The 26,666-nt window shown below is 38.1% G+C and overlaps 1 protein-coding gene across 3 annotated transcripts in view; it reads left to right on the forward strand.

Moving 5' to 3' along the window:
• Nucleotides 1-26,666, forward strand: part of bol (boule) — a 126,097-nt gene that overhangs the window by 75,203 nt on the left and 24,228 nt on the right. For all 3 annotated transcript variants that reach the window (XM_065237709.1, XM_065237711.1, XM_065237710.1), the window contains exon 2: nt 25,530-26,303. In XM_065237709.1, coding sequence (XP_065093781.1) covers nt 26,206-26,303 — 98 coding nt within the window. In that variant the 5' untranslated portion in view covers nt 25,530-26,205. The remainder of the gene's footprint in view (nt 1-25,529; nt 26,304-26,666) is intronic.

Genomic DNA, 26,666 nt, shown 5'->3' on the forward strand with positions numbered 1-26,666 from the left:
AGACAACGGAGTATTCAAACATTTGCTTACTCCGACAATCATTTTTAGATCTCATTTATATCAAGTTAAAGATTTCTGAAACAATTCCTTAATTTAATTTCTCACTCTTTTCAAATTGGTCTTATGACCCATTCAGCTCAATAGCGTTCGGCCTAGTGACCTTAAAAATATTGGTTAACCAAAAGTAAACGATGCTATTGAGATAGATGCTATGAAAATAAATTTGTAGCACTTTTTTAAACCACGTACAAAAATACTTCGGACACTACATTACATTCAATGTAAGGATGGGTTTATTTCATCCTCTGTATATGTTCCATGCAACAAATGTGATGTCAGTTCTTGCAAGCCTACAAGCAATTTTTTTTCCAGAATGCAAATTTTTGAATAAAACCTTCACGAGATGATTTTCTACACACAATGCTTTTGGGGAAACATTCTTTGTTCGAAAAATAGAATAAATACAATAAACATTATACCTATACTCAAGAAGCTTAATACGAATAGCATCTTATCCTCCGCTATTAAATAACCAATTTCTTCCATCAGAACGGGATTCACTTCCAGAGGTTTCAAAAATATAGCAATCTGGTCAAAGGAGAGGCATACCCAAGTAACAATTCTGAAATTAGGGCGTAACAGATTTAAAAAAAAAGACTTCTCTCGATGGTTTCTAGAAAGTCAAGGCTCACCTACGCAAACCAACATCACCATTGGGTAGGAGAACACTTCTTCTATCCGATGGTTATGTTGGTTTGCGTGGGCGTGCCTTGAACTCCTAGAAATCATTGAGAGCAGTCATTGTTTACAAAAGCTGTTACGCCCTAATTTCAATCATGAATTGGAGTTTTATAAGTGTTGTGTAGACCATGATTTCGACTTGTAGAATGCTTTAAACCTTGAAAAACTTGCAGTGCTACAAGGGTAGCGCTTTCATTGGATAAATTTAATGTAAATCGTAGTCTTCTTATACAACCTCATCGTGAAATGTTTTCTACAAGGTAGAAATGTTGGAAATCTTGAATTTTGATTAGGAAATTAATAGCACTAAACAATATATTTTAAGATGTTTTTAAATTCAATTGGATTTATCATAAGCATCCTGCATTAAAATGTATTGAAAAGGACTCAAAGAGCGGTCTATCCCTGGCCATAAGCCATACAGGGATAGAGAGGACAAGAGTTAGTTCTCATGACCTGACCATTTGAGGAAAATGGACCGTTACTTATCCTTTTTAATCTAGGTGCTCCCAACGACCAATTATTTATAAATAACAATACAATGGAACATACGGTACAAGATGTCCAGTAGAGTGGTTCAAATATCGATTCAAAATATCGGGCTATAATGATGCGAACAAAATACCCTTTTCTCATAGCTATGTTCATATAAACTTCAAAGGCTCAGTATGAGTTCGCATCTAAATGAGCTCAAATTTTGGGAGAATTATCAGGAACTGATTTGAAATCGACTGAGCTTGGTGGAGCAAAAACTATATTTTGCACCACCCTAATATTCGTGTTTCACCAAGTTATTGGATTCTGAAGCACCGTGTTTACATCTTTGCTTTAAACAGGCCTGATGTTTCGGAGTCATCTTGCCCCTTAAATACTACAGTGTCGTTTTGACATATTTTGCGCATCTCTGATGTGCAAAACATATTAGTATATGGGTCATTCCACGCCAAGTGTCCGAGGTAAGTGAAATTGACCAAATTTACAAGAATTCTAGATAGAGCTGGAATTAGGGCGTAACATCTTTTGTATAAAATGACTTCTATCCATGATTTCTAGGAATTCAAGGCACGTTCACGCAGACCAACCTAACCATCGGATAAGAGAAGTCTTTCCTTACCCGATGAGGATGTTGGTTTGCGTGGGCGAGCCTTGAATTTCTAGAAATCATCAAGAGAAGTCATTGTTTACAAAAGCTGTTAGGCCCTAATTCCAGCTCTATCTAGAATTAACATTATAGAGCGTTTTATGAGAAAATTAGACAAGGAATCTAATTATGATTTATTTATTTTTGCAGAGTGTTGCCAAATATTTGATATTTGCGTTTAGAAACTTAAAACGCTTCGGAAGGGAAGTGAAGCCGTTGGTCCCCGGTTCATGAGTTTGATGGGTCGATAGGTAGGGTCCAGGTGTAGGAGCTGCATTCCTGGTGTCGGTAGCATTGATACTCAGTACGGAAAACAAGATCGACGGAAAATATATCATAAAAAAAAAAGAAACTGAAAACGCAGCTTTCTCAGAATAAGTCTATTTAGATTTCAAATCTAACATCACCACCATGTTCCCCATCGTTTTTTTACATAAGAAACATTTATCGACAAAAAGTAATTTGCGAATTCACTGAGATACATCATTGAAGCAAAGAATGTCAAAAATTATGAGAAAAAACATGTTTTTAATTTTTCTTTTCGCTCACTCTTCTAAACTCTTTTAAGTAATAGATGTTTTCTGAAGAGTTTTAAAATGCTCCCTTGGACCGAAATTTGGTCTTAATCGGAAGAAACCAATTACACTTATGAATTTGTGCTTGGTCACTTGACGCGGGATGACCCAATACAAGTAAATAGGTATAGACAAGACAAATTATATATATCTATATATATATATCTATCATTTTCCAGGATGCTTTCATTATATTAGATTAGATTGGATCAGATTAAGATTAAGTTAGATAAGATATTCGAAAAGTTTACTCATGAATTTCCACTTGGAGACCGACTGACCATTTGCTAGTGAGATCAATTGTGATTTTCACGCTTTACCAAAGGCGCTTCCACCGGATCGACAAATTGCATCATTCGCGTTATCCACGCCAAAAGAGCCCAAAAATCCCAATCAAGATTCCAGTTTTTACTATCCAAAATGCTTAATTTTTCCACTTGAGAAGTCCATAGTCAGCAGTCTTAGGTAGCACTAGACCAGCAGGTGCCAGCAACCTTAATATTTTACAGGTGAATTCTTACACAGCCTTCCATTCCGTCCAGGTGTTGTTGGCTGCCGTTTTATTACAGCATGTTCCCTTTTTATGGGCGCACCTTCCCGGAAAATCCTCCTTGTCTAAAGCGGGAGTCATTTTTTTTCCGCTGCTGCTGACAGCACAGACTCTCCAATAGGCTCTAAGAATCGCCTTTTTGTCGTCCTATCGAGGTAATTTCATCTCCCGGCAAGCTCCATCGTTTTTAGTTCTCGAGATGTGAAAATTCTCATTTAGAGATATAAATTGTAGAGTGTGCGAGTGCCTCCCGGAGCGGAGCGGCCTTTTTCCTAATGTAAAACGTTTTATGGTGCTTACCCATACCTACTGCCGGGGGATTTGCAGGAAAAAAGAAAAATGAAAAGGTTGATGAAAATCCTTGACGCGGGCCGTAAACGTCAACAGCAGTTCGGTATAGGCTGCCGCCACCCGGCTGTGTATGTGAGTAGACGACTTGTCCCGAAATGGGATTCGAAAACGCTGCTCTTTGCTTTGTGATTTGTGCTGAAAGCATACATGAGGAGGTGGGCCATTTTCAGCCGTACGCGTTCCATGGAATTGTTCCACGTTGTGCTGAAAAGTGCTGGAAGTCATCGCGAGTACGGGACGAGGATGGCAAAGTTTTCACGCTGCAGGAAGCTGTGCAAAAGGCGTCTTTAAAATATCGATTTTCTCTCGCTAGGACTGTGTAACAGATTTCGAGGAAGTAAGCAAAAACTGGGATGAGCATGAGATTCGAGATGCTAGGATGTTGTATTTACGGAGGAGGACTGTCATAACATAAAGTTGTAGAGCTTTAGGGTGCAACATTACGGTTGCTGTTTTGTCCTAACAATGATGGTAATGAATCTTTAGAATTTCTGAAGCAATTTTTAATCCATCCCGCGCTCCGGTTGATGATTTCTTATTCAAATCCAACCTACCATCTCCGGCATGGTATACCACGCTTTTATTAACTAGGCTATTGGGAACTCCCTAGGACAGTAATAATTATGGAAATTCTGCTCGTATTGAAAACTCTGGCTTCGAACAACTCTTAACTCATGTTTCACTTTGTTCTTCTATTTCCAGGTATGTATTCCGTCAATGTAATGCAAAGTAACGTCACTGACATAAAGGAAGACAGAGAGGCTGCAGTGTGGTGAGATAAAAGCAATTCAATATTTCAATTTTAGAACCTAACATACATCCTTAAAAGAAGAGAACCCCAAAAATCCTGGCTCCATACCAAATCCTTCCCTAAGCCTCGGCGATTGAAATCCTTATTCTGCATACACTACTCTGAAAGAGCCGGCAGCGCTTTCCGATGGAATTTGTCACAGAGCTTTGTCAAGAATCCGTATTTCACGAAGAGAGCAGACCGTGTGACGCCGCTACCACCACCAGCCCCTTACCCCGCCAAAAACACATAGAACTAAGACGCGAGTGACGATGATTGTTTTGAATTTTAATGTGTCATTTTATCGCTTGCCTCCGGAGGTACGCATCTAGATGTCTTCTTCGCGCTGGTAGACTAAAAAGCACGGGAGGCATAATAATGGTCCATGACGAAGATGAATGACGACACGGGGTGGTGATTTTGATGATGGGTACGATTTTCCTAAGGATACGTGGTGGATTACGTGGAAAACATTGGAACCCTTTTACTGCCGATGATGTATTGTTATCTCGCCGGAGGCGGCCACTGTGGCACAACAGAAAGGGGCGTTCAAGAGAGCCTGCCAGGAGAAGGATTTTCTTTCACCGTCCTCCTATGGTTACTTAGAGGGGTAGATGAGCGCACTTATTCGCCACCGGTTGGGGTAATAATTTTTGATGTACTAATATGCGAGGAATGAAAAGGTACTTTTGTGGGTGAGAGCTGACAGTTGAAGACGTGTCATTTGAATGTTATTGTCGTTCAGAGTGCTGCGAAACCTGTGGAGTGTAGAATGGGGTGCATGGATTATTGTCACGGATGCGTTGAGTGTCGTTTTCAATTAGGTCTCATGTCGGATGTGTTTGAGCTGGTAAAATTGGATTATTATGGAAATACTTGAATTTGAATCAGTAGGGTTACAGAATGTAATGTCAGCCTAGCCCCTCACCTCAGCCTATCGAGCAAATAACTCATTAATTCACCAATAATACATAATAATAATTAAAAACTAATACCACATCTGCTGTAAAATTGTAATCCGTAAATTAATTACCCATTTTGGGACAAATTTTGAACATTTGTAGCTCTTTTTCAAAGAAAAAGTTTAGTAAAATTTACTTAATTTTCAACTTCTAGGCGCCATGATCATGCCGTATTATTGCACTAACGAAAATCTACAGAGCTGTGGTCATCAAAAAAGGAATCCCTGAATTAGATTCAAAGAATCTATGAACTAATGAGATTCAAGGAAGCTCTGAACGATGTTCAAGGAATCTCTGAACGAGGTTCAAGAAATCTCTGGAAGATATTCAAGGAATCTCTGAACGAGATTCAATGAATCCCTGATCGAGCTTCAAGGAATCTCTGAACGAGATTCAAATAATCTCTTAACGAGATTCAAGGAATCTCGTAATTAGATTCAATGAATCTTTGAATGATATTCAAGGAATCTCTGAACGAGATTCAAGAAATCTCTGAGCGAGATTCAAGGAATCTCTGAATTAGGTTCAAAGAATCTCTGAACGAATGAGATTCAAGGAATCTCTGAAAGAGATCCAAGGAATCCTGAATGAGATTCAAGAATTCTCCAAGTGAGATTCAAGGAATCTCTGAATAAGATTCAAGAAACCGCTGAACAAGATTCAAGGAATCACTTAACGAGATTCAAAGAATCTCTGAACGAGATTCAAGGAATCTCTGAACGAGATTGAAGGAATCTGTGAACAAGATTCAAGGAATCTCTGAACGAGATTCAAGGAATCTGAAAGAGATTCAAGGAATCTGAAAGAGATTCAAGGAATCTCTAAACGAGATTCAAGAAATATCTGAACAAGATTCAAGGAATCTCTAAACGAGATTCAAGAAATATCTGAATAAGATTCAAGGAATTACTGAACAAGCTTCAAAAAATCTCTGAACGAGATTCAAGGAATCTCTGAATGAGATTCATTTTGGATGGTTGACACCTATTGACACCCCTGGTGGTTAAGATCTAAATGATCTAACAAAACCCGTACTGTGGCGTTTCAACATTGGATGGGACGATCAACTGCCACAAACAATCGCGGCAGAGTGGACAGTATTGTCTGGAGAAATTTGAATTCCACGTTTCAGTTGCCACTTCCGTGCAAAGTTTCAACTTAACGGATTTTCGGATAGCTCTGCGCAGGTGTATTCTCCAGCAGTGGATGATAAAGGCAATGTCAGTGTTGTTTTGGTAGCAGCAAAGTCAGCTAAAGGTGGCTCCGATTAGACAAGTTTGGAGCTGAATGGAGCATTTGCTGAGCTGACGGGGAAGATTGTCGCAGTGTGGCCTCATTCTGACATAGAGCAATGGGCATGGACGGATTCCACTATTGTGCGACAATGGGTGTCTGTAATCCAAGAAATAGAAAACCTACATGGCAAACCAAACTGCAGCAATCCCTCAATTATTCGGTTGTCTTTCAACAAATTTTAAGTGATTTACTAGTTAATGGTTGGCATCAGTGTTGGGAAAATATCAAAAAATCAAATCTCACCAATGCCGAAGATCACATTCGTAGACAAAAATAAACAAGCAAGCAACTGCGGATGATATTGCAAGTCGTGATATCGTAGCTACAAACATCAAGCTAACAAAATTCACCAGCTACAATTCTAACCAACCCGTGGTGAGTTTGAGTATCATGATTTTTACTTTACATCCGAACGTGACCCGAAACTGCCGCACAGTAGTGGTTCAAACGGCGAAAAACGTGATCGTGTGAGATTACACAAAATCCTTTGACTTAAGGTATATAGTGTCTCCAGAGAAGTTTTAAGGCATTATTGGCGCCATCTTTTGACGGTAGCCATTTTTTGATCAATCCTCCTAAAAGAGGGATCCAACACTCATTTTATTTTTAAGTTGAGATAGAAGGTTTGTGTAGTGAGCAAAGTTGTAGATTATGTCAATACAAACAACTTTGCTCAAGACAAGAACCTTCTACCTTTTTGCTCAATTGATCTATAAAGCGTTTTTTGTGGACGTGCCTCTTAAATCATATTTTTTTACCATAACTTTTTCTATGTAATTTTTACAGGTTTGCAATGTTCTCAGGACTTCTTTGTATTGTTAAAATACATGTTGTTGTAGAACATTGTTTCTCGCTATTTCCTATATACTTGAAGATAATAATAAAATTGGCCTATTTTTGAACGCAAATATTTCATAAGGTGGCAAATGGTGGCAGATCAAACAACTCACATTGGAAAGTACAACAAAAATGCTGCAAAATCATGCCAGAGTTGTCTACATCGGACTACATCCGAAAAAGTTACAGCTGTTTTAAGAAGGGATTAAAATCAAATGTCTCCTATTAAATATTTGAACTCATTCGAATGGCAACATTCAGCTATTCAATTTTCTTTCCCGTGAGAATGCCATGAATACAAAAAAAAAAAGAAAAATACATCTCTTGAGTTAATGAAATACGAAACCAAACGAACAACCATTTCACACAACAGTGATGCCATGTTTGCAAAAGGTTAAATAGAGTTTGCTGCACCCATTGCAAAAAGCTATGACAGAAGCATGTCGCCATACTTTTTCTGGTCGGTCTGTCAGTTTCTAAGATGATCACAAAACTGAGCGAAGATTTTCCAGCTGGAAAAAGTGCTCATTATCGAACCGCCATGTACTGGCAAGTTCACATCAACCCGACAGCACCTACGGTGGCTCGTTTATGAGCAATATTTCTGCAGGGAAAGTGTTTTAGGTTGATCACAAACCACGTGTCGGCTACGTTTGTGGTGGTAAGAGAGCTGTCAGCAATTTCTATTGTTCAGATTTTTATTGGTTTAGTTTGATGTGTATAAAAAGCATCTCACGCACACTTGTTCAATTATCTCCGATAGTACAATGATCTTTGTAAAACAACGGCTTGAAGGTCATTTTGGAAGGAGCTTTCATCCGTAGTGCTCGGAAGTGTTTTTTGTGAAGTGCTCTAAGTTTTCTTAAATTCAGCCGAAATAACTTCTTAAATATCCGGTAAATATATTATAATGATTCTTCAGATATTTTCTTCTATTCTGGCGTTCAGCATAAATTGAATGCTTTCCATTAACATTAATATGGTAACACATTATTTACTTATATTATACTAAAATGTTCTATCAGTATCTGCAGGAGGAATGGATTATCGTCAGGTGTTTCTGCTTTGGAAAAATACGGAAGGTGACAAAAAAACCAAATTGGTTAAAGAAATAACACGATGTCTTGAAATAGATGCAGAACTTGTTGATGTTATGTCAGAGATTGAAAATTACTTGGATAACATTTGCAAATATTTCAGCCAGCTGTGGCAGAGGCTTAACCGCACAATGGCTAGAGTTCTGGAAAATAACGTTGCTTATTTTGACAAACCATTTTGTTTACCGCAACATATCCTTAAAAACATTCCATCAACGTCCAATGTTACACACAAAATAATTAAAGCGTTTGTCGAAACCTCAGACTGTGTGAAAAGACGTAGAACAGCGGTGCTTCGCTCAGCTCATAATGCTGATGAGTTGACCTATGCTGCACAAATGTAATTGCGTTCAACTGGGCAAAATGATGCTGCTTCTATTGTCAAAGAAGCCACACAAACTTCCCCAACTCGTGCGACAAAAGTTTTAAAATCCTGGAAATCATCGAAACTTCCGGAAATAGTTCCATTTTCTGACTCGGAAGCGTTAGCTTTGATTATTGAACAGGATTTGACAAAATCTCAATACATCAACATATGAAAGGGTGCAAGATTGAGAAATGCGCAATTACATCCTTCGTACCATAAGGTTTTAGCAGCAAAACAACAATGTTACCCTGATCAGGAATATATTCATGTTAGCGAAACTTTAATTGAAGTACAACTGCAACAACTCTTGGATCACACTACTTTACGGATTTTGCAATCTTCTGCAGATATAGTGAAAGAGCTTTTAAAAGTGGAAATGATTGTGAAATGGGGGATTGACGGAAGCAGCGATCACAACGGTTTACAACGGACGAAGATGCATCACATTCGCACATGTTTTTAACGTCAATTGTCCCGATAAAGGCGGAAACTAACGGAAAAATTGTTTTTCAAAATCCCACCCCATAATCAACTCGGTTCTGTCGGCCATTAAGAATTCAGTTGATCAAAGAAACAACAGAAGTATCGGTAACCCAAAAACAAATTGTTGATCGTGAAATAGCAGATCTCGTTCCATTCAAAACGAGCATAAATGGGAAAACTGTGATTGTGTAATACAGCATGGTTTTAACAATAATTGACGGAAAAGTTTGTAATGCTATCACATCTACAGCATCCTCTCAAAGATGTTACGTTTGTGGTGCAACTTCGAAACAGATGAACCAAATTGAAGATGTTCAAAAACGCGTTGGTGATGAAACAACGTTCCAATTCGGACTATCGACTCTTCACGCCTGGATTCGATTTATGGAATTTTTTCTACATGTTTTGTATAGGCTTGATATAGGAAAATGGTGAATTCAAGGAGTTGAAATTGAAAGGATGAAAGAACGGAAGAAGACAATACAGAATGGGTTCAAAAAGGAACTTGGATTAATAATCGACAAACCGCGTTCGACTGGGGCAGGAACGTCAAACGACGGTAACACAGCTCGTCGATATCTCAGAGATGCAGAAAAGTCTGCAGAAATCTTTGGTAAATGTATATCAGTTTATAATTTTCCTTATTCCAGCACGCAATTTTCATTATCTAGGTCTAGACTTACATGTGATTCAGCGATGTGGTACAATTTTGCAAGTTCTGGCTTCTGGTCGTACTGTAAATGTGGAAAAATTCGATATTTACTGTATAGAAACGGCACGAAAACTAGTTCACCTGTATCCGTGGTTCTACTTGCCTGCCTTTGTGCACAAAATCCTGTTACATGGTTCGAGAATCATCAACCAATTTATGGTGCCCATTGGTCAACTTTCCGAGGAGGCACAAGAATCAATAAATAAAGTCATCCGACAGACACGAGCGTTCCATTCAAGGAAAATTTCTCGGGTGGCAACGAATACCGATCTGCTGCATCGATTGCTTGAGTTGTCTGATCCATTCATTACAATGAATAAGATTAGTACGTGCAAGCCAAACATGTTATTTTCTAATGATGCTCTATTCCTACTAGATATGAACGAATCAAGTACTGGGTCTGATTCTGACGATACTGATAGCGAATAAAGCAACATAAATAGCGGGTTTTATTTTTTATTTTAATTCAAAAGAGAGTGTCATTAACGCAACATATCAATACAAGAATGTTCATAAAGCTTTGGAAAATGATCTAACGAAGAATTAAGATCTTTATAAACATACCAGACAGATAGTCACAGTATCTCGATTGTCGCCTTTTGAATGAGATCAAATATTTAATAGGAGACATTTGCTTTTGATCCCTTCTTAAAAGAGGTGTAACTTTTCCGGATGTAGTCCGATGTAGTCAACTCTGGCATGATTTTGCAGCATTTTTGTTGTACTTTCAAATGTAAGTTGTTTGATCTGCCACCATTTGCCACCTTATGAAATAATTGAGTTAAAATTAAGCCAAATTGATCGAAAAATCCCAAATATCTCCAAGTTTATAGGAAATAGTGAGAAACAATGTTCTACAATAACATGTATTTTAACAATACAAAGAAGTCATTAGAACATTGCAAACCTGTAAAAATTACATAGAAAAAATATGATTTAAGAGGCACGTCCACAAAAAACGCTTTGTAGATCAATTGAGCAAAAAGATAGAAGGTTCATGGCTTCAGCAAAGTTGTTTGTATTGACATAATGTACAACTTTGCTGAATACACCAACCTTCTATCTCAACTTTTAAAAAAATGCATGTTGGGTCCCACTTTTAGGGGGATTGATGCCTTAAAACTTCTCTGAAGACACTATATACCTAAAGTCACAGGATTTTGCGTAATCTCACACGATCACGTTTTTCGCCGTTTGGACCACTGTGTACCGTCACTGCTGGTAGCAGTAGCTTCGTGTCTGCCATCGGTGAAGAGTAAAGACAGATAGCAAACTATACTCTATCTTTCTAAGAAAACTATGTGCAACGGAATCATTTTTGTATCGAGTAAACTCTCAGCTTGATTTTTGCATGTTTTGAATAGTCTCGCAATATCACAGGAGCTTGTAAAATCATCATCAAGCATGATATATTGTTCCAATATCACGCGTTATATTGAGAGCGTATGAGAGTGGAATAAAATATAATTTGATTGATGATTTTGCCAACACCGGTTGGCACTAATCACGTAAAATAGTTTAAGGACAGCCCAAAAGCAGCGGTGGGTGGACGGTTCAACGCACCCCATAAATGGTGGGATTACTATATTCTTGAACATCAGCCAAGTCAGTGTTTGCCTGTCGCAGATTATCTCATTGGGTGGAGCCTCCCTTAGCTCAGTCGGTAAAGGCGCAGCTACAAAGCAAGACCATGCTGGAGGTGGCTGGGTTCGATTCCCGGTTTTGTCTAGGAATTTTTCGGGTAGGAAAATTTCTCGACTTCCCTGGGCATAGAAGTATGATTGGACTTGCCACACAATTATACCAATGCAAAAATGGTACAGGCATCGAAAGCTCTCAATTGATAACTGTGGAAGTGCATCTAGAAAACTAAGTTGAGAGCACGCAATAAGCTAATATGTGATATGCAATAAGCTTGAAATGCGAAGAAGAAGAAGAAGAAGCTTATCTCATTCCAATCGGTGGTTACAAGGTCCAGACTGGTTGAAAGGCAACCAATCTTCGGGGAATCTTTCACCAACGCAACCAATAGTAGTACCAGTTCGTAGCAGAATTACGGCATCGAATGTATGTCAAATATTGTATGAAGGCGTCTATTTTGTTATTACACTTATCACCAACATTTCTAATTATTCGGTATAATTGTTTTTAAATTTGATCAATCCTTGCGCTAAATCAGCTTTTCTTCTCAGGCCTTCAAACAGTTGAGCCCTTTCTCGACTCCAAAGGTATGGGTTGACATACGACATTAAGCCAAAACCAAATTGTCCCCCAACTGAGCGACTCAAAATAGCCCCGAAGCCTTATATCCCCTCAAAGAAACTTCACCAACCCAAACCCAAAACTGTAGACGGGAACAGAAGCTAATAGTGTGAAAATCGATCCCCCCTCCCCATGCATGGCGTATGTGTTTTATGAATTCGGTCAATTTGCATGTGTACTCGTAGGTATATGATGCTGATATCGTACTTTTTCCCTGTTCGTGTGCCTTGTTCTAGCATGTATCCCCGTGCTCTCCTCCATAATCCAAGCAACATCTCATCCCGATAGCCGGTGCAGGGTGTGGTGGTTGCTGGCCAGTGTGTTTGCTCACAAAGTTTAGCTCATTAAAGCAAACACGTGCAACAGAACATACCTACCCCACTCGAGCCCGGGATGCCATTGTATTCTAATGCCGATGGTGGTTCAGCAGCATATTGGGGACATGGTGGGGTGGGAGGGAATCCTAGAATTTTATGCCTCCCAAAACCAAGTGCAAAGCAGGCACACGGGAAAATATGGGACATCGTCGTGATCCAACTCGATTGCTTGAAAGGCTCGGTGTGGATTGGGAAACGAATATGGAGGAGCGGGACATTTGCGGCATGTGGTCATCTCGTTCGCGCGTTCGCTTAAATGTTTTCCGAACAGATTTTCCCCCAATTTTCCAATTGTTATGTTGATCACATCATTGTTATGGGTGCTATTTATATGTTTGCACTTCCCTTATAGGGGCCTCTGAAAGTGTGTCTCACGTTCGTTCGCTCATTGGTTGGTTGGACCGAAATCTACAACAGGCGTCGTCGTCCTGACCAGAGAACAAAAATGATAAGGATGGATATTTTATTATTGAATTATTGGTTTCGATCGATCGGTTTGATTATTTCCCATTATTGCCGTGTCTGCAGACATGGTCGACGAGATGACGGTGGTATTCCTCGGCACCCGCACTACTCATTAGTCGATATTTATACTAAATATATGACCGGGTCGAGGAGAACGAGCTTGGAATTAAACAGTTTTGGGACCATCTTCATCCGAGATAATGATTGTTATGGGTTGATGTCGAGCAGAGAAAGACGGATCGGCGCACGTCCCTGGCCTTGAGTGGTGATTGAATTTCCGTTTTGGGAGATCGTTATGATTTAAATTGTGCCCTCAGTCGCCTCTCGGAGCCCCCAAGCCAGCCTTACTTGGGGAGAGGCATTTGAATGTACTGTTTCCAATCAGGTGGTAATAAATAATTCATGGGATGAATTGGCAATGCTGATGTTCAAATTATTATTATTTTTTCATGCAATTTGACGAACAAAAGCCGGGATGATGCCACCCCGAAATGGGTTCGTGGTATGGTTGCTTCCTATTAATCACGCTGCAATGCATAAATGATAGAGAATTGCGCGTTTCGGGGTGGGTTATTGGGAACGAATTTGAACTCAAATTAAACATTGAAGTGTTTCTTATAGGATAGGGCAGACTGTGATTTGCATTGACATATCATTAGCATTGCTAATAATGTGTTCACCAGCTCCAGACAAAAATTCATACCTCTTATTCTATAATATTTGGATGTAATTTTTACATGAAAAAACGTTCAAAAAATTCTTGTTGTACGAGTTTTTGTCAATTTTCAAGTGTCAATTTCAATTATTTCAAATTTTGTTTTTATGGCTTTCTCAGTCTAGGGTAATTCAAACAGTTAGTTTTGCATTGCCCGACGTTTCGGCCGTTTATTGTGGTCTTTTTCAAGGGTAAAGCAGTCTACCGTTTGTCGTCAATTTTTTTTGTTTGTTGCCACGATAATCGTGTTTAGCTTGGAGGAGCTTCCTGTATGGTGCATTGAGTTTAATATAAATTAAAATAGGACACTATATGACACTACACTATACAACGGTTATTTTGAAGAAGAATGTTTGCATTTTTCATGTACTTTTCATTTAAATATTACGTAACGCAAGAGCGGTGGGGATAGTCTTAAAATGCGTTAAATACCATGTATTTTTTTCCTTACATTATTATTGGCCCTAAGTGAGTAATTAATAAAAAAAAAACTGTAATGAAAAATAATCTGGCTAATCACGATTAATTGTTAAATTTAAAGTTTAGTTTTCATGACAAATTCCAGTGGAATTATATATTGGATATAGGCACACGAATCACGTAAAAAAATAGACAACGATGACTCTTATATTATTAGGAATGATCAATTCCTTCGCATCGAACATTTTTTAACAGACATGACTGACGATATTTATTTTGTTGGGAGAGAACTGATAGTTAATGAGATTTATGACAACATGTTTAAATATGAGGTAAGAAATCGACTTAGCCTACGAAAGTTAAATAACAATATTTGGCAATGGTGGCGAAATCAATTTTAAATTTTATATTTTTCGATTCGCTGGTCGATTAATATCAATAAATGTTGTAAAACATAACTGTTAAAATCATAATCATCTTTGTGATATTCATTAAGAAAACAGCAAGCATCCTGATTGACCCGTAAGAAAAAAAATAAAAATATATGTAGATTTCAGTGATAAATGTGGATGCTATTTTTATAAAACAAAAACATTTTTTTTAAATATCAAATAGCAAAATATGAATTCAACCGAAATTAAACAGTAGCAGGACTGTGTCGGAGGACGTTTCGTCGAAGAATATTTCGCAAAATGAAATTTTGCCGAATGGGTTATTTCGTCGAATTTTAATCATGAATCAAACTGAAAGAACTGGTGATGTTTAAAAGAAGGAATCATTCATATAAATCAAAAGTATTGATTATTATTTTTTCCTGCTACCGACGCCAGGGAGGCAGCTCCCACACCTGGATCCTACCTATCGACCCATCAACTCATGAACCGGGGACCAACGGCATTACTTCCCTTCCGAAGGAAGGCGTGATCAGAGATATTATGCCTCAAAACATCCCGGCGGCGCCGACTGGGATTGAACCCAGGCCTGCTGCGGTGAGAGGTAATCACGCTTACCACTACACCACCGGCACCGCTAAATATTGATTATTGACGTAGGACTACGTCTGTGATTTCTATATGAGGGTACACTTTGTGAAAACCGAAAATGGGACATCTAACAAAATTATGAAAGATTTTGAACATAAATTTCTCAGCTTCCCCTGGACGAATTTCAATTATTTTATCATCAATCGATCAGAAATATTTCTACGCATCAATAGCAATGCTTTCGACTTATGATTTTCAACAAGAAACTATTGAAAAAGTGGTAATGTCAAGCATTGTCCAATGTAAATAAAACATTCTTTCCAAACCCAGTCGTCATAATCGAGTACCACTTGGTTACACATCGTTCTGCTTTAACCTGCAAAAGAGCGCTGCTGTTTAGCCTCAACTCATTTTCGTTCCGGACGGCGTGGTGAGCAGGCAGCAGAAGCATCAATAGCAGCAGTAGGAAGGTGGTGACAGGCTATGTAGTCCACTTTTCTAGCCAACAAGCAACAATGACTGGTGGTGGCAAAGGAGGAAAAGGTTTTGGTAAAGGAGGCGCCAAGCGTCATCGCAAGGTTCTTCGTAATAACCGCCATCCGTCATCTGGCTCGCCATGGCGGTGTCAAACGTATCTCCGGTATGATCTACGAGAAAGCACGAGGTGTGCTGAAGGTGTTCCTAAAAAATGTGATCCGTGATGCTGTCACTTACTCTGAACACGCTAAACACAAGTGGCCATGGATGTCGTCTACGCTTTGAAGCGACAGACGCACTCTGTACGGTTTCGGAGGTTAAATCATCACCAACTTTGGCATCAAAACGGCCCTTTTTAGGACCAACATGTTTATTACAGTAAAGAGTTGGACTATAATTTATCTGTACCTGTTTGCCCATATTCAGAACCACACGCCCCCAACGACGAACCAAAATGCTCTCCAGAGTTGTAATCTTGTAACCAAACTTGAAAGCAGGGGTGCAAGTGATTTTGGCCGATTCTCTTCATCAACTTTCTCTTTAAAAAAATATTACAAATTTGGCACGCCTACAATTCAAAAACGGAAAAAGTTAAGATAATAAATGAGCGATCAATTAAAAGAACTAAATGCTCTTCACATATCTTCCGTCCATAAGCGGTCCTACGTCAAGCTTCCGTTCGTGCCCCTAGGCACAGACCCTTCTACTTTTTAGAAAATAACAAAATCAGTACAACTCGAAATTACTGATCATGTTTAAGGTGATTCCCTGTAGCGTCCTTTTTCGTGTTACACTTCGCAATTTCACATGTAAAAATAATAAGGTCTCTGTGAATGCACGTAGCTGAAACTACTACTTGTTGTTTGCTGCGGAAAAGCATGGAATGTCTGAAATTTTCAGATGTATACACCTCGTAAATCTTGAGATGTGCGCTCTTGAAATTGCAAGGTGTGATGGAAAAACGGACTCTACGGGGAAACACCTAAAAAGAAGGAAACATTTCTACAAATGTAAAATATTGATTATTGAAAAATTTCGGAAATCAATACAACTCGATAAAAATGCTCATGTTCAAAAAGAAGGAAGCATTCCTATAAATCAAAAATATTTATTTAATATTAGAAAATTTCTGAAATCAGTACAACTCAAAAAAACTGCTCATGTTCAAAAGAAGGAAGCATTCAAGGGGTAGGTCACTTCGCACACCAATCTTGGGTCATCTTTTTTTGTCAGTGTGCCGCAAGTGTCTGATTAACTGCCTCTTTATCTTGTGCCCACTCTAGAACCTAAATTTCGTATTTACATATATAAGTGAACCGCTGGTCTGAGTTCGTCTGGTATATTCAATCAGAGGATGTTCCTGAATATACAGTCAAACAGCACGTAATGTTGTGAACAACTTCAATGACCATTGTCCAGCAGTGCTCCCATTTTATTTACAATAATCCAATGCCTACAAGATTGTGCCGAAGGTGTGCCGATGTATGTGCCCAAGCTGTGTTGAATCTAATTTCGGTACAATGTGCTGAGTGACTTACCCCTTGGAAGCATAACATTTAAAATAGCTTGCCAGTTTGAAAAAATCTAACCTTGATAATATTTTATCAAGACTGATATAAAATATACTCAGCTTTGAGAAAAGTTCCAAACCGTCGAAAATGGCTTGCTCTTCGGCAAAACGACCCATTCGGCGAAATGACCTTCGGTGAAACGACATTCGGTGAAATGTACCACTCCCAAAAATAGCATATCAAAATACGTTAACTACATGATTTCAAAAACATAATTTGATATCAATTTGAAAGTATTTTGATAGCCAAATTTGCTCAGGTATTTATGTACGATTTTACACTACACCGTTGTTATAGTAGTGCGCTAAAATACAAACTGCAAAATTAGCTTCGTCAGCTTAATTTGTATAGTATGTCATTGCCTGCTTCTTCATTTATAAAGTGGAAGACATGCTTGGAATTAAAAGGGAACTTCCTGGAACAATAAACTTTATAGGAAGTAATACCATTGTTTCAAATACATGTCAAAAATCCTAAGGAGCGTCCAAGGAAAATCTAGGGTACACAGCAAAAAAATAATTTTGATATCACATCAAAGTGGATGCACTACAATCATGTCGAAAATTTCATGTAATTTTTATGACCACATAAATAAACAAATGCAGTAAAAGCAGTGTAATGTCAGTTCATGCATTGTATTAATGATAATTTGGTCCTTTTTAGCAAGTAATATTACACCATATTTTCGACATGATTGTAGTGCATCCACTTTGACGTGATATCAAAATTATTTTTTTGCTGTGTATGTTCCAGGAAAACAAAGTAGAATTCATGCCGAGGCCAGTCAGTCCCGCTTTTCAAAACATGCATCTAGGCATGAAATATACCATAGATAGGATGGGCACATGTCTGTTCTTCACTAATTTGTATAACAAGTCTCAACTGCTCAATATGATTAAGAAATAGGAAGAGTCACGAAGCAATAGGAAGGGTTGACCAAATCATGATTCAATTTAGGTCACATTTAAATGATCGTTTATGTTCTGAAAAAAGTGCTGATTGTGGCTGAATGATCTATTTGATTGGTAAGAAACAGTATGCAAGTGAGATTGGTACACTGAGACGATAGCCGTTCACCTCAAACTGTGGTGAGAAAAAAATAAAATTGTTACAATATTTTCCGTACTGAGCACCAATTCTACCGACGCCAAGGCTACAGCTCCCACACTTGGACCCTACCTATCGACCCATCAACTCATGGACCCGGAACCAACGGCTTTACTTCAAGAAGGAAGGTGCGATCAGAGACTTTACGCCTCAGAAAATTCCGGCGGCGCCGACTGGGATTGAATCCAGGCCCTTTGGGGTGAAAGGCAATCACGCTTATCACTACACCACCGGCGCTGATTAAAGATAGGCTTCTCAGCAGAGTTGCCATTATAAACTTGTAGTGCCACGCAGGGTTCTTCAGGGGTATTGAGCTCAATGCATAAAGGGTGAAACTGATTCTTGAAAAATACCAAGGAAAGCGAATTTTGAAGGTACAGTTCCAAAATAATTCTGTCCAGATCTATAAGGAAATTCCGAGGATAATTCCAAGCGTATTTCGAATGGAATTTCTAAAGAATTTAAATGATGATTCCTTGCTTTTTCGAGGATAATTTAGGGGACAACTCCAATATAATTCTGAGAAAAATTTGAAGACAATTCACGGCGGGAGAAATTCCCCTGCCCGATGGTCTTGGCAGGGAAAGAGGATTACAAGTTTTGCTCATAAAAGCTAAAAGGCCCTTTTCAATTGGTGGTCGAGAATCTGAAATGAATTGCATAAAAACTCTACGGAGAATTTCAAGCAATTTTTTAAAAAATGATGCTCTAGTGAATTCAAAGAGGATTTAAAGACGAAATTTAACATTTTTTTAAATGTACTACAGAGAATTTCTGGACTTTAAAAAAAAATTCAAGTGACTTTTGGAGAGAATTTCAAATTTATTTTGGAATAAAGTTGTAAAGTTTTGAGCGAAGCCTTGAACGTATCGCAGAAACAAATTTAAGATCCAGCAAAGATGCTACTGTCTATGAAATGACCCATTTAGCCATGGGCTAATCGCATTCAGTTTTATCCTTAATTCAAATGTATATAGCTAAGCTAGGAAAATTTCCGACATTCCGGGAGAAAAACGGGAAAAAACCTGAAAATTTCTAATCTAAATTTGCTGGTCACCATGAAGATGGAGGCGATCTGGATTGATTTATGTCCCTAGGGTTGAGTTCGGAAGCAGTCAGAAAAGAACTTCTAAGGGTAAGAAAATTACCATGCGAAGGATCTCTTCTCGTATCAGCAAGTAAATCGAGGTAAAAAACGGATCATGAACATGCTGAAAACTTTGAACGATTAAGCAAGCAATCTTTATGTAGATTTATATCGAGATGGTTGCAGTTTACTTTACACGTCACTTTCAAGCATAGTAACATAAGAACTTTTCATAAGTTCTGAAACTTCAGAATGGTTCGGACTTTTGGGTAGGTTTGGATAAATTAAAGACAGTTTCATTAACTTCTGTTCAGATTCGAGATCCCAGGAATCCCAGGAAAGCCCAGAGAACTCCAATGAACTTAAGGAAACTGAAATATTTTGGAAACTTCACAAGTCCAAAGAACTTCAAAGAAATTTAATGGCTTTCAGGAGAGTTCCATTTGTTTCAGGAGAATTGAGAAAACTTTAGGAAAGCTCTGAGAACATCTGGACATATAAATTCAAAGAAATTTCTGAACCTTTAAATGAGTCCCGAGATAGTCAGGGAATTTCCCAAAACTTCAGTAAAGTTCCGAGAGGTCCATGAAAATTTTAGAAACGTAAGGGAAGTTACATGAGCATTAGACTGATGCAAAATTTGAAATTTTCGCTCCACAGTGTTGCTCCGGTTTCAAATCGGGTCCTGATTAGCCTCCGAAAGTTTAAACTCATTTGATAAAAAACTGACTGGGCATAAACCATTTGAAGTTTATATGCAAATTACTATGGGAAAACAAAACTTTTTGTTCATTGTCTCCTAGCCTTTTTAAATATTGTACTGTTAACAAATTCTATTGCTATTCTTACGGGAATTTTTATCAGCTACAACTTTGCAGAAAATCGTTTTGCAGCCAAACGTCAATTTAAATTTTATTAATTGTTTAAGAGATTGATAATCTTATGGCAAGATTAAGCAACTGTAATGTGGGCAACACTGTACTCTGCAGTGTGACATAGTAGCCATGATTTTTGTCCTCTATTCTACGCGCCATAAATACCAATGTTGCCTGCTGAACAGTTGATTGAGCATAATCATAAGACATCAGTGACTTGAATCATCAATAATTCTCTGATTCCACAATTCCCTCAATCTGGTTATAATTTCCAAGAATTGGATTAATTTTGTCTCAATTTTTCTCTATGAACTTCCCTTAGAATATTCTAAATAATTTCCTTGGTACGCTCTTCAGAATGACCATCATATTCTTCTCAGACTGATTCTCTTCAGTATACTCTAAGTACTCAAGTATTTTGCCAAAATAGCCTTGAAAGTCTCCCAGAAATTGCCAGATTTCTTAAAACTTGATAAAACCTAATCTCCACTGAAATTATTCTCACGATTCATATCAGCATTCTCCTTAATTTTCATATTAGGAATTTTCTATGATTTCTCGTCCAAAATTCCAACCATTTCCTTTTTTCACAAAATCTCCATGCAATTGTCATCAGAGTTTGCAAAAGACAATTCATACCACCTTCACTTCAATCAAAGGTTGCACAGACTGCATACTTACGCTTCACTGTAAATTATTTTCAGAATTTCCTTAAAATTCTGAAATATAGGGCAATTCAGAATTCAAAAGTATCTCAGACTGCTAAGGTAACTCCATATTCACAGGTACTTTAAAATTCTATTTAAAAACCTAATTAATTATCCTCACAATTATCACGAACATACTAGATTCAAAAGCCTTGCTAATTTTTCAAAGCTCAATTTATTGTTTTCAATCCTGAACTGTTTTCGATTTCTCTAAATTCCAAAATTAAGAAAAATCCTCCATATTTAAATATTGATTTTTATAAATCCAGGATTTAAAAAAAAATAATTATAGCCAAAATCAAAACAAAAACACACACAAAATCCTGGCTCGATATTTTTAATTAATTTGAAGATTTTGACAGCCAATAATGCTTAGAAAATGTTTCAATTTTCATGATTCTGCAACCCATTGCAAACATGCTGTAACAAGTCCATGCATGATGTTACCTTTAGTAATTAAAGTAGTAAGTTTGGCTTTTTATTTTTTGATCAGAGGGTCCATTAATTGCAGTGATATTTATAAAGCAACACATTTTAAAAATCTGGAAAAATCTGGAACATATTTAAAAATTCTGGATATAAACGTGATCGGTCTGTGTATCTGGCTAAACGACTGAAAATCTGGAAAATCCAGATAAATCTGGAATACTGGCAACACCGGGTACCATTAAGAGACAAGCTTAAATATTTCCCAGAAATTTCTTCCGACTTACATGGAAAGTACATCTTTCGATTTCAGTCCAAAAATTTGATAAAAATATAAAATTAATTAAAATAGTGAATACCGATAAATACCAATTTTTTTTATCATTTGATACCGATAATCATGAAAACAATCTGGCAACGCTGCTCGTTGTTCACGAATGCAGTGCTGCGCGAATGGTTTGTTTTTTGCTACCTCTTCTTTTCGCTATCATTCGCTGAGTTCCTACATTTGACCATCATTCGTCACACGCCAGCTGCTTACTTCTGCTCGAAGACTTGGGTGATGCACAGGGTTGCCAAGTGGTTTTTCAAAAAAATCTGGCTGTTTTAGAATAAAAAGTCTCGAATTGTCTGGATGTTCTAGATAATGACGTTTTATTTTAATATATGCCATTTTTGTTCACGGTGTTCATATTTACTTTTTACAAGACAAACTTATACATTTGTTACCTTTGGGCTTATGTAATATTGAAATTTGATGGTCGAGGTGATAAACACCAAGCCATAATCACTGGTGTAAAAGCTTACATGATTATTTGTAACCACACGGGGAAAAAAGAGTTCCCATATTCGTGAACCACAGCTGTGAACCATAGTTCACGGTGTATATTTGAGAAAATTTTGTTCTGGATAGCGGGCCGTGATTATTAGTTCACGGTCCGTTCCCGTTTTCGGGAACGGATTTTTTTCCAAGCAGAATTCCATGCATTATGAAAGTTACTATCGGTTTGTCTTTGAATTTACCAAACAGTCGGTTGACAGAAGATGATGAGTGTTTCAGGGCCAAAATACTTGGAATATATTCATAAACTACGCAGACAGTTTTTGGGCATTCTAAACCCTCCTCCCCTGCGCAGACGATTGCCATTTTTTTAAATTATAAGGACCGTGGACCATTCCCAAGTCCCCACCAAACTGTCTATGTAGTTTATGAACAGCCTAAAAACCTCAAAAGTTAACCACATTACTTGGTTTATCCAGAAAGTTATTTTAAAAGTTAAGATTTATCAGCTCTTTAAAGTTTTGATCATCCACCTGAATCATTTCCCGAGGAATAATATTTGATAAATTTAAATAATGTTAAAATCGCTTGGTGGCTCCTCTCTTAAACATTGTGATTAATCCAAATTGAGAACTCTGAAATAATATGGACATATTATGAAAAGTCTGGCCAAGAGATTTTTTTGGAGGTGTGTATGGTCCATAAAAATCAGGAAGATTTCAGGTAAATCTGGAAAGTTGACAATGCTGGTGATGCATTCGATGCGATTCGCAGCCGAATAATATTCGCAACTAAGCTTCAGAGCGATGCTTCAGCTACTGTAACTGAAGAGAAAAGCAGCTTTGGATAGTAGCTTCAACGGTGTTGTAAAGGTTGTAGCTCCATTTGTAAATTATACCCGAGCAGAGAATAAAAACAAAATGAAAACTAATTTTGGTACTTTGAAGTAAGCGTTCGTAATAACAAATATTTTGAACAATTTTACCTGGTGTCTCACTTTCCAGCAGGTGCTTCCAAAAATTTAATATTTCGTAATCGTATAATTGAACATATTTTTAGTTCTTTGGAAAACGTTTCAGCTAAATTGATCATAAGTTAACAAAGTTACATCGTGTCAAAGTTGGCCATTCTGTATGAAAATCGGCATGTGCTGCTATTTTATCGAACACAGCTATATCTGAGGAAAGCAATAGCTGATGGATTGACAATTGCTGTAAATCAGGGAATATCAGGGAATTTTATTTTCTTCCTTGACTTGACATCCTGTTCCACTCTTTTCGCTATTAAAAATATTTTTCAGAATTATGAAATCATTAGATGCTATAATGATATTTTGTAGTTAAAAGTTCGAAGAAGATGCTGTGAAAGACGTGTTTGACACATGAGACCCGATTATAACATCTAATGATTTCATAATTCCGGAAACTATTTTTATAACGAAGTGAGTGGAAGCAACCCTGGATGACTCTAAATCTGCAAATAAAAAAAAAAAGATAAAATATATCCCTATCTAAACCAATATCGGGGTGCAACAATAGATGTTCGCCAACCAAGAAAAAACTACAATGGACAGCCCTATAGGGTTGTACGCAATGGTGACGTACAACTACGTGCTCTTATATACTAAATCTTATTTGTTAACTGCAGCAAAAGCTTGTGTTTTGTGTAGGAATAGGAATTTGAGCGGGGTTCTCTCTGTTTATACTCTTTAGTATGACGCGCTTGACATAGATGGCCCACAGCAACTCACGATGAGCTACTGATTCCAATCAATAGCGGTTCGGCTTCAGCCGTTCTTCTTTTGATGCTCATGTGGGCTGCAACTCGCTTCTTGCAGGCAGCCTTTCGTTGTGTACTGGAGAACACCACCACTCACCACGATGGATTTGGAATGGAATTGGATTTGGATTTTTTTTTAACTGAATTTTTGAATTTTTTTTTTAATTGAATAGAAAGATGGAATTCAACTTTGAAATCTGTGTTAGGAAAATCGCTTTTCGCAGGCAATCGGTGATAGTTTTAATTATCATAGCAACAATTTCACATTCGTGCAATTTTCAATATTTTTTTTTAATGATAAAGTTTTTAATTTATCAGATGCGTAGAAATATTTCTGATCGATTGGTGATAAAATTATTAAAATTGGTCCAGGGTAAGCTGAGTTAATAATGTTTAAAATCTTTCATAAATTTGTTAGATGTTCCATTTTTGATTTTCAAAAAGTGTACTCCCATATATAAATCACAGACGTAGTCCTACGTCAAAATTCTGAGCACGGTTCTGCCGCCATGTGTCGTTTTGAAAAACTTACTGATCGCGCACGGTTAGGACCCGATTTTCTACGTTGTGTTATAATTAATTGAAACAGACCGATTTATTGGCCGTCCTGCCATGGCGGAGGCATTAAACTATATATTTATTGTTTGTTTTTACATAAAAGAACAGCACATTACAGTAGATGCATAATAAAAGTGACAATTATAGATGGACAAGTGGTCACATCTATGGACAGGTTCAATAACTGTGTTATGCTTAGGGTAAAGGCGGTAATCGTCGCTTGCACGAGCACTTACAAATTTGTTAATCATACAGTGTGTATTCACTTGTTCATTTTTTAGTACTTTTCCTCCAACAGAAACAAAATTAAATTCCCTAAGGCAGCGCAAATGGGAGCCGTTCACATTTAAGAAATTCTGTTAATTTAAACTTTTCCATGACATAATTCCTCATGGTGCAGCACATTCCTACAGCAGTGATGATTTTTCGCAACGCTCGAATATGCTCTCAATTTCCGTCCATTTCCTCCACTTTCGGCCATTACTGTCGCACTAGGCCCGGAGCTTGGGCCATAAACAGCCATACTTTATTGCGTTCTGTGTTGAGGTTGCGATATTCATGTTTGTCGCGCGCGCCCACGTCCAATGTACGCTGTGTTGGAAAAGCCTCCTGGCAACTCCCGCTATTAGTTGTCACCGAAATCCCTAGCCTAAAATCGCGCTACCGTCTGTCGTCATCGTCCTCGTTGTTGCTGTTGTTTTCGCTGGTATGGTCATGTGTAACAGAAGCCACCGTTTTGCGGCTTAGCCAATCGACGACGATGACTACGCTATCGCTTAAAACCTGGGGGCACCACATAGGGCACTAAAATGCCTCGGTCCGAAAATTTATTACATCCAACCCACACCCACCCAACAACCACCATCTGGCCTCTCTTTTTCCCTTTCTCCTGAATGCATATGTAGCTTCACACATATATCATACGTTACAAATGAGAACGTAGCAATCGATGATATTTTCATGAGCTCCAGAAAATTGACATTTTATCTCATTTCCGTTTTTTGCTTTCTTTCCTTGTTCTCGTTACAATTTTGCAGACGGTATTCCTGCTGAATAATCAATAGAAGTGTTCCGGAAGAAGACAAAACAGCCTCAGAAGGAACAGCAAATCCTTGAAGCATCGATATCTTGACGACGTGGCAGTCAACCACCACCCAGTTCATCCGTCGTAGAAGCAGATCGCTGTTACGGCCGCCGCCGGGAGAGAGCAGAAGAACAAGAAGACTGTGTTTTTACCGTTTGCGTGTTGTTATTATCCCTGTTTCAAGCATACCAGATCGTTTACAAGTGATAGTTGAAAACCAAACAAAACGAAAGAGGTGCCGAAGTTATATGCGGTAGTGATAGCAAAACGGGAGTTGTGTTATTTTCCGTGTACCTCCTGGCCCTTGTTCCAGACAGGATAAGTACCGCACATTGTTACAGAGTATCGTGTTAAGGAAGCCCCGGAGTAACGTAGTGAAAGCAGAAATCCTCAGATCCCCCCAAGAGGACACCCCTTTACTATTTAAGTCATTTACCTGTTAGTAGGTAGATTTAAAATCAACAAAAATTTACCTGTTAGACAAATCGACGACGACGACGAGCTCGTCGCCCGAAGGAATCATTTCGTGCGTGTACCCGTTCCATCACCAAGCCGGCACAATTGAACCGTTCAAGCTGGCTGCCCACATACACCCCACGGAGCCACTGGCTGCCGCGCATCACGGGACGATGTCGATACCGAACCCTGCTGGGCAGATAGAGGGCGCACTGGCTGCGCCCAAGTACGGCACGCTCATTCCGAACCGGGTCTTCGTTGGTGGCATCAGGTGAGTTTCGAAGACAAATTTTACATCACATTTACGTTCATCACTTTAAACTCGTATTCTCGTTTAAAATTGGATCATCCCGAAAATGTTGAAGCTTTTTCAATTATATCATCATTACCTTATGAGCAGTTCCATGTGAAATCTTCCTGAAAAAGCTAAAATCTGACGCGAATCGTACCGATTTCAATTAAACTTTGTCTATGTTTTCAACAGGAAGGAATATGAATCACCCGTAGCTATTTAGCCCCTCTTTTAAATAATACAGTTGATAAAATCAATAAATCATTAAAACACTTCATTTTCCCATGTATCGTACTCTCCTAAAGTCGATATTTCTAAATGTCGATGCCTCCTTTGGTCGAT

Source organism: Ochlerotatus camptorhynchus, unplaced genomic scaffold, assembly GCF_037179485.1.
Source record: "Ochlerotatus camptorhynchus isolate MF236.1 unplaced genomic scaffold, CSIRO-AGI_Acam_v1.1 ptg000639l, whole genome shotgun sequence".
In the NCBI taxonomy this organism is placed as follows: domain Eukaryota; kingdom Metazoa; phylum Arthropoda; class Insecta; order Diptera; family Culicidae; genus Ochlerotatus; species Ochlerotatus camptorhynchus.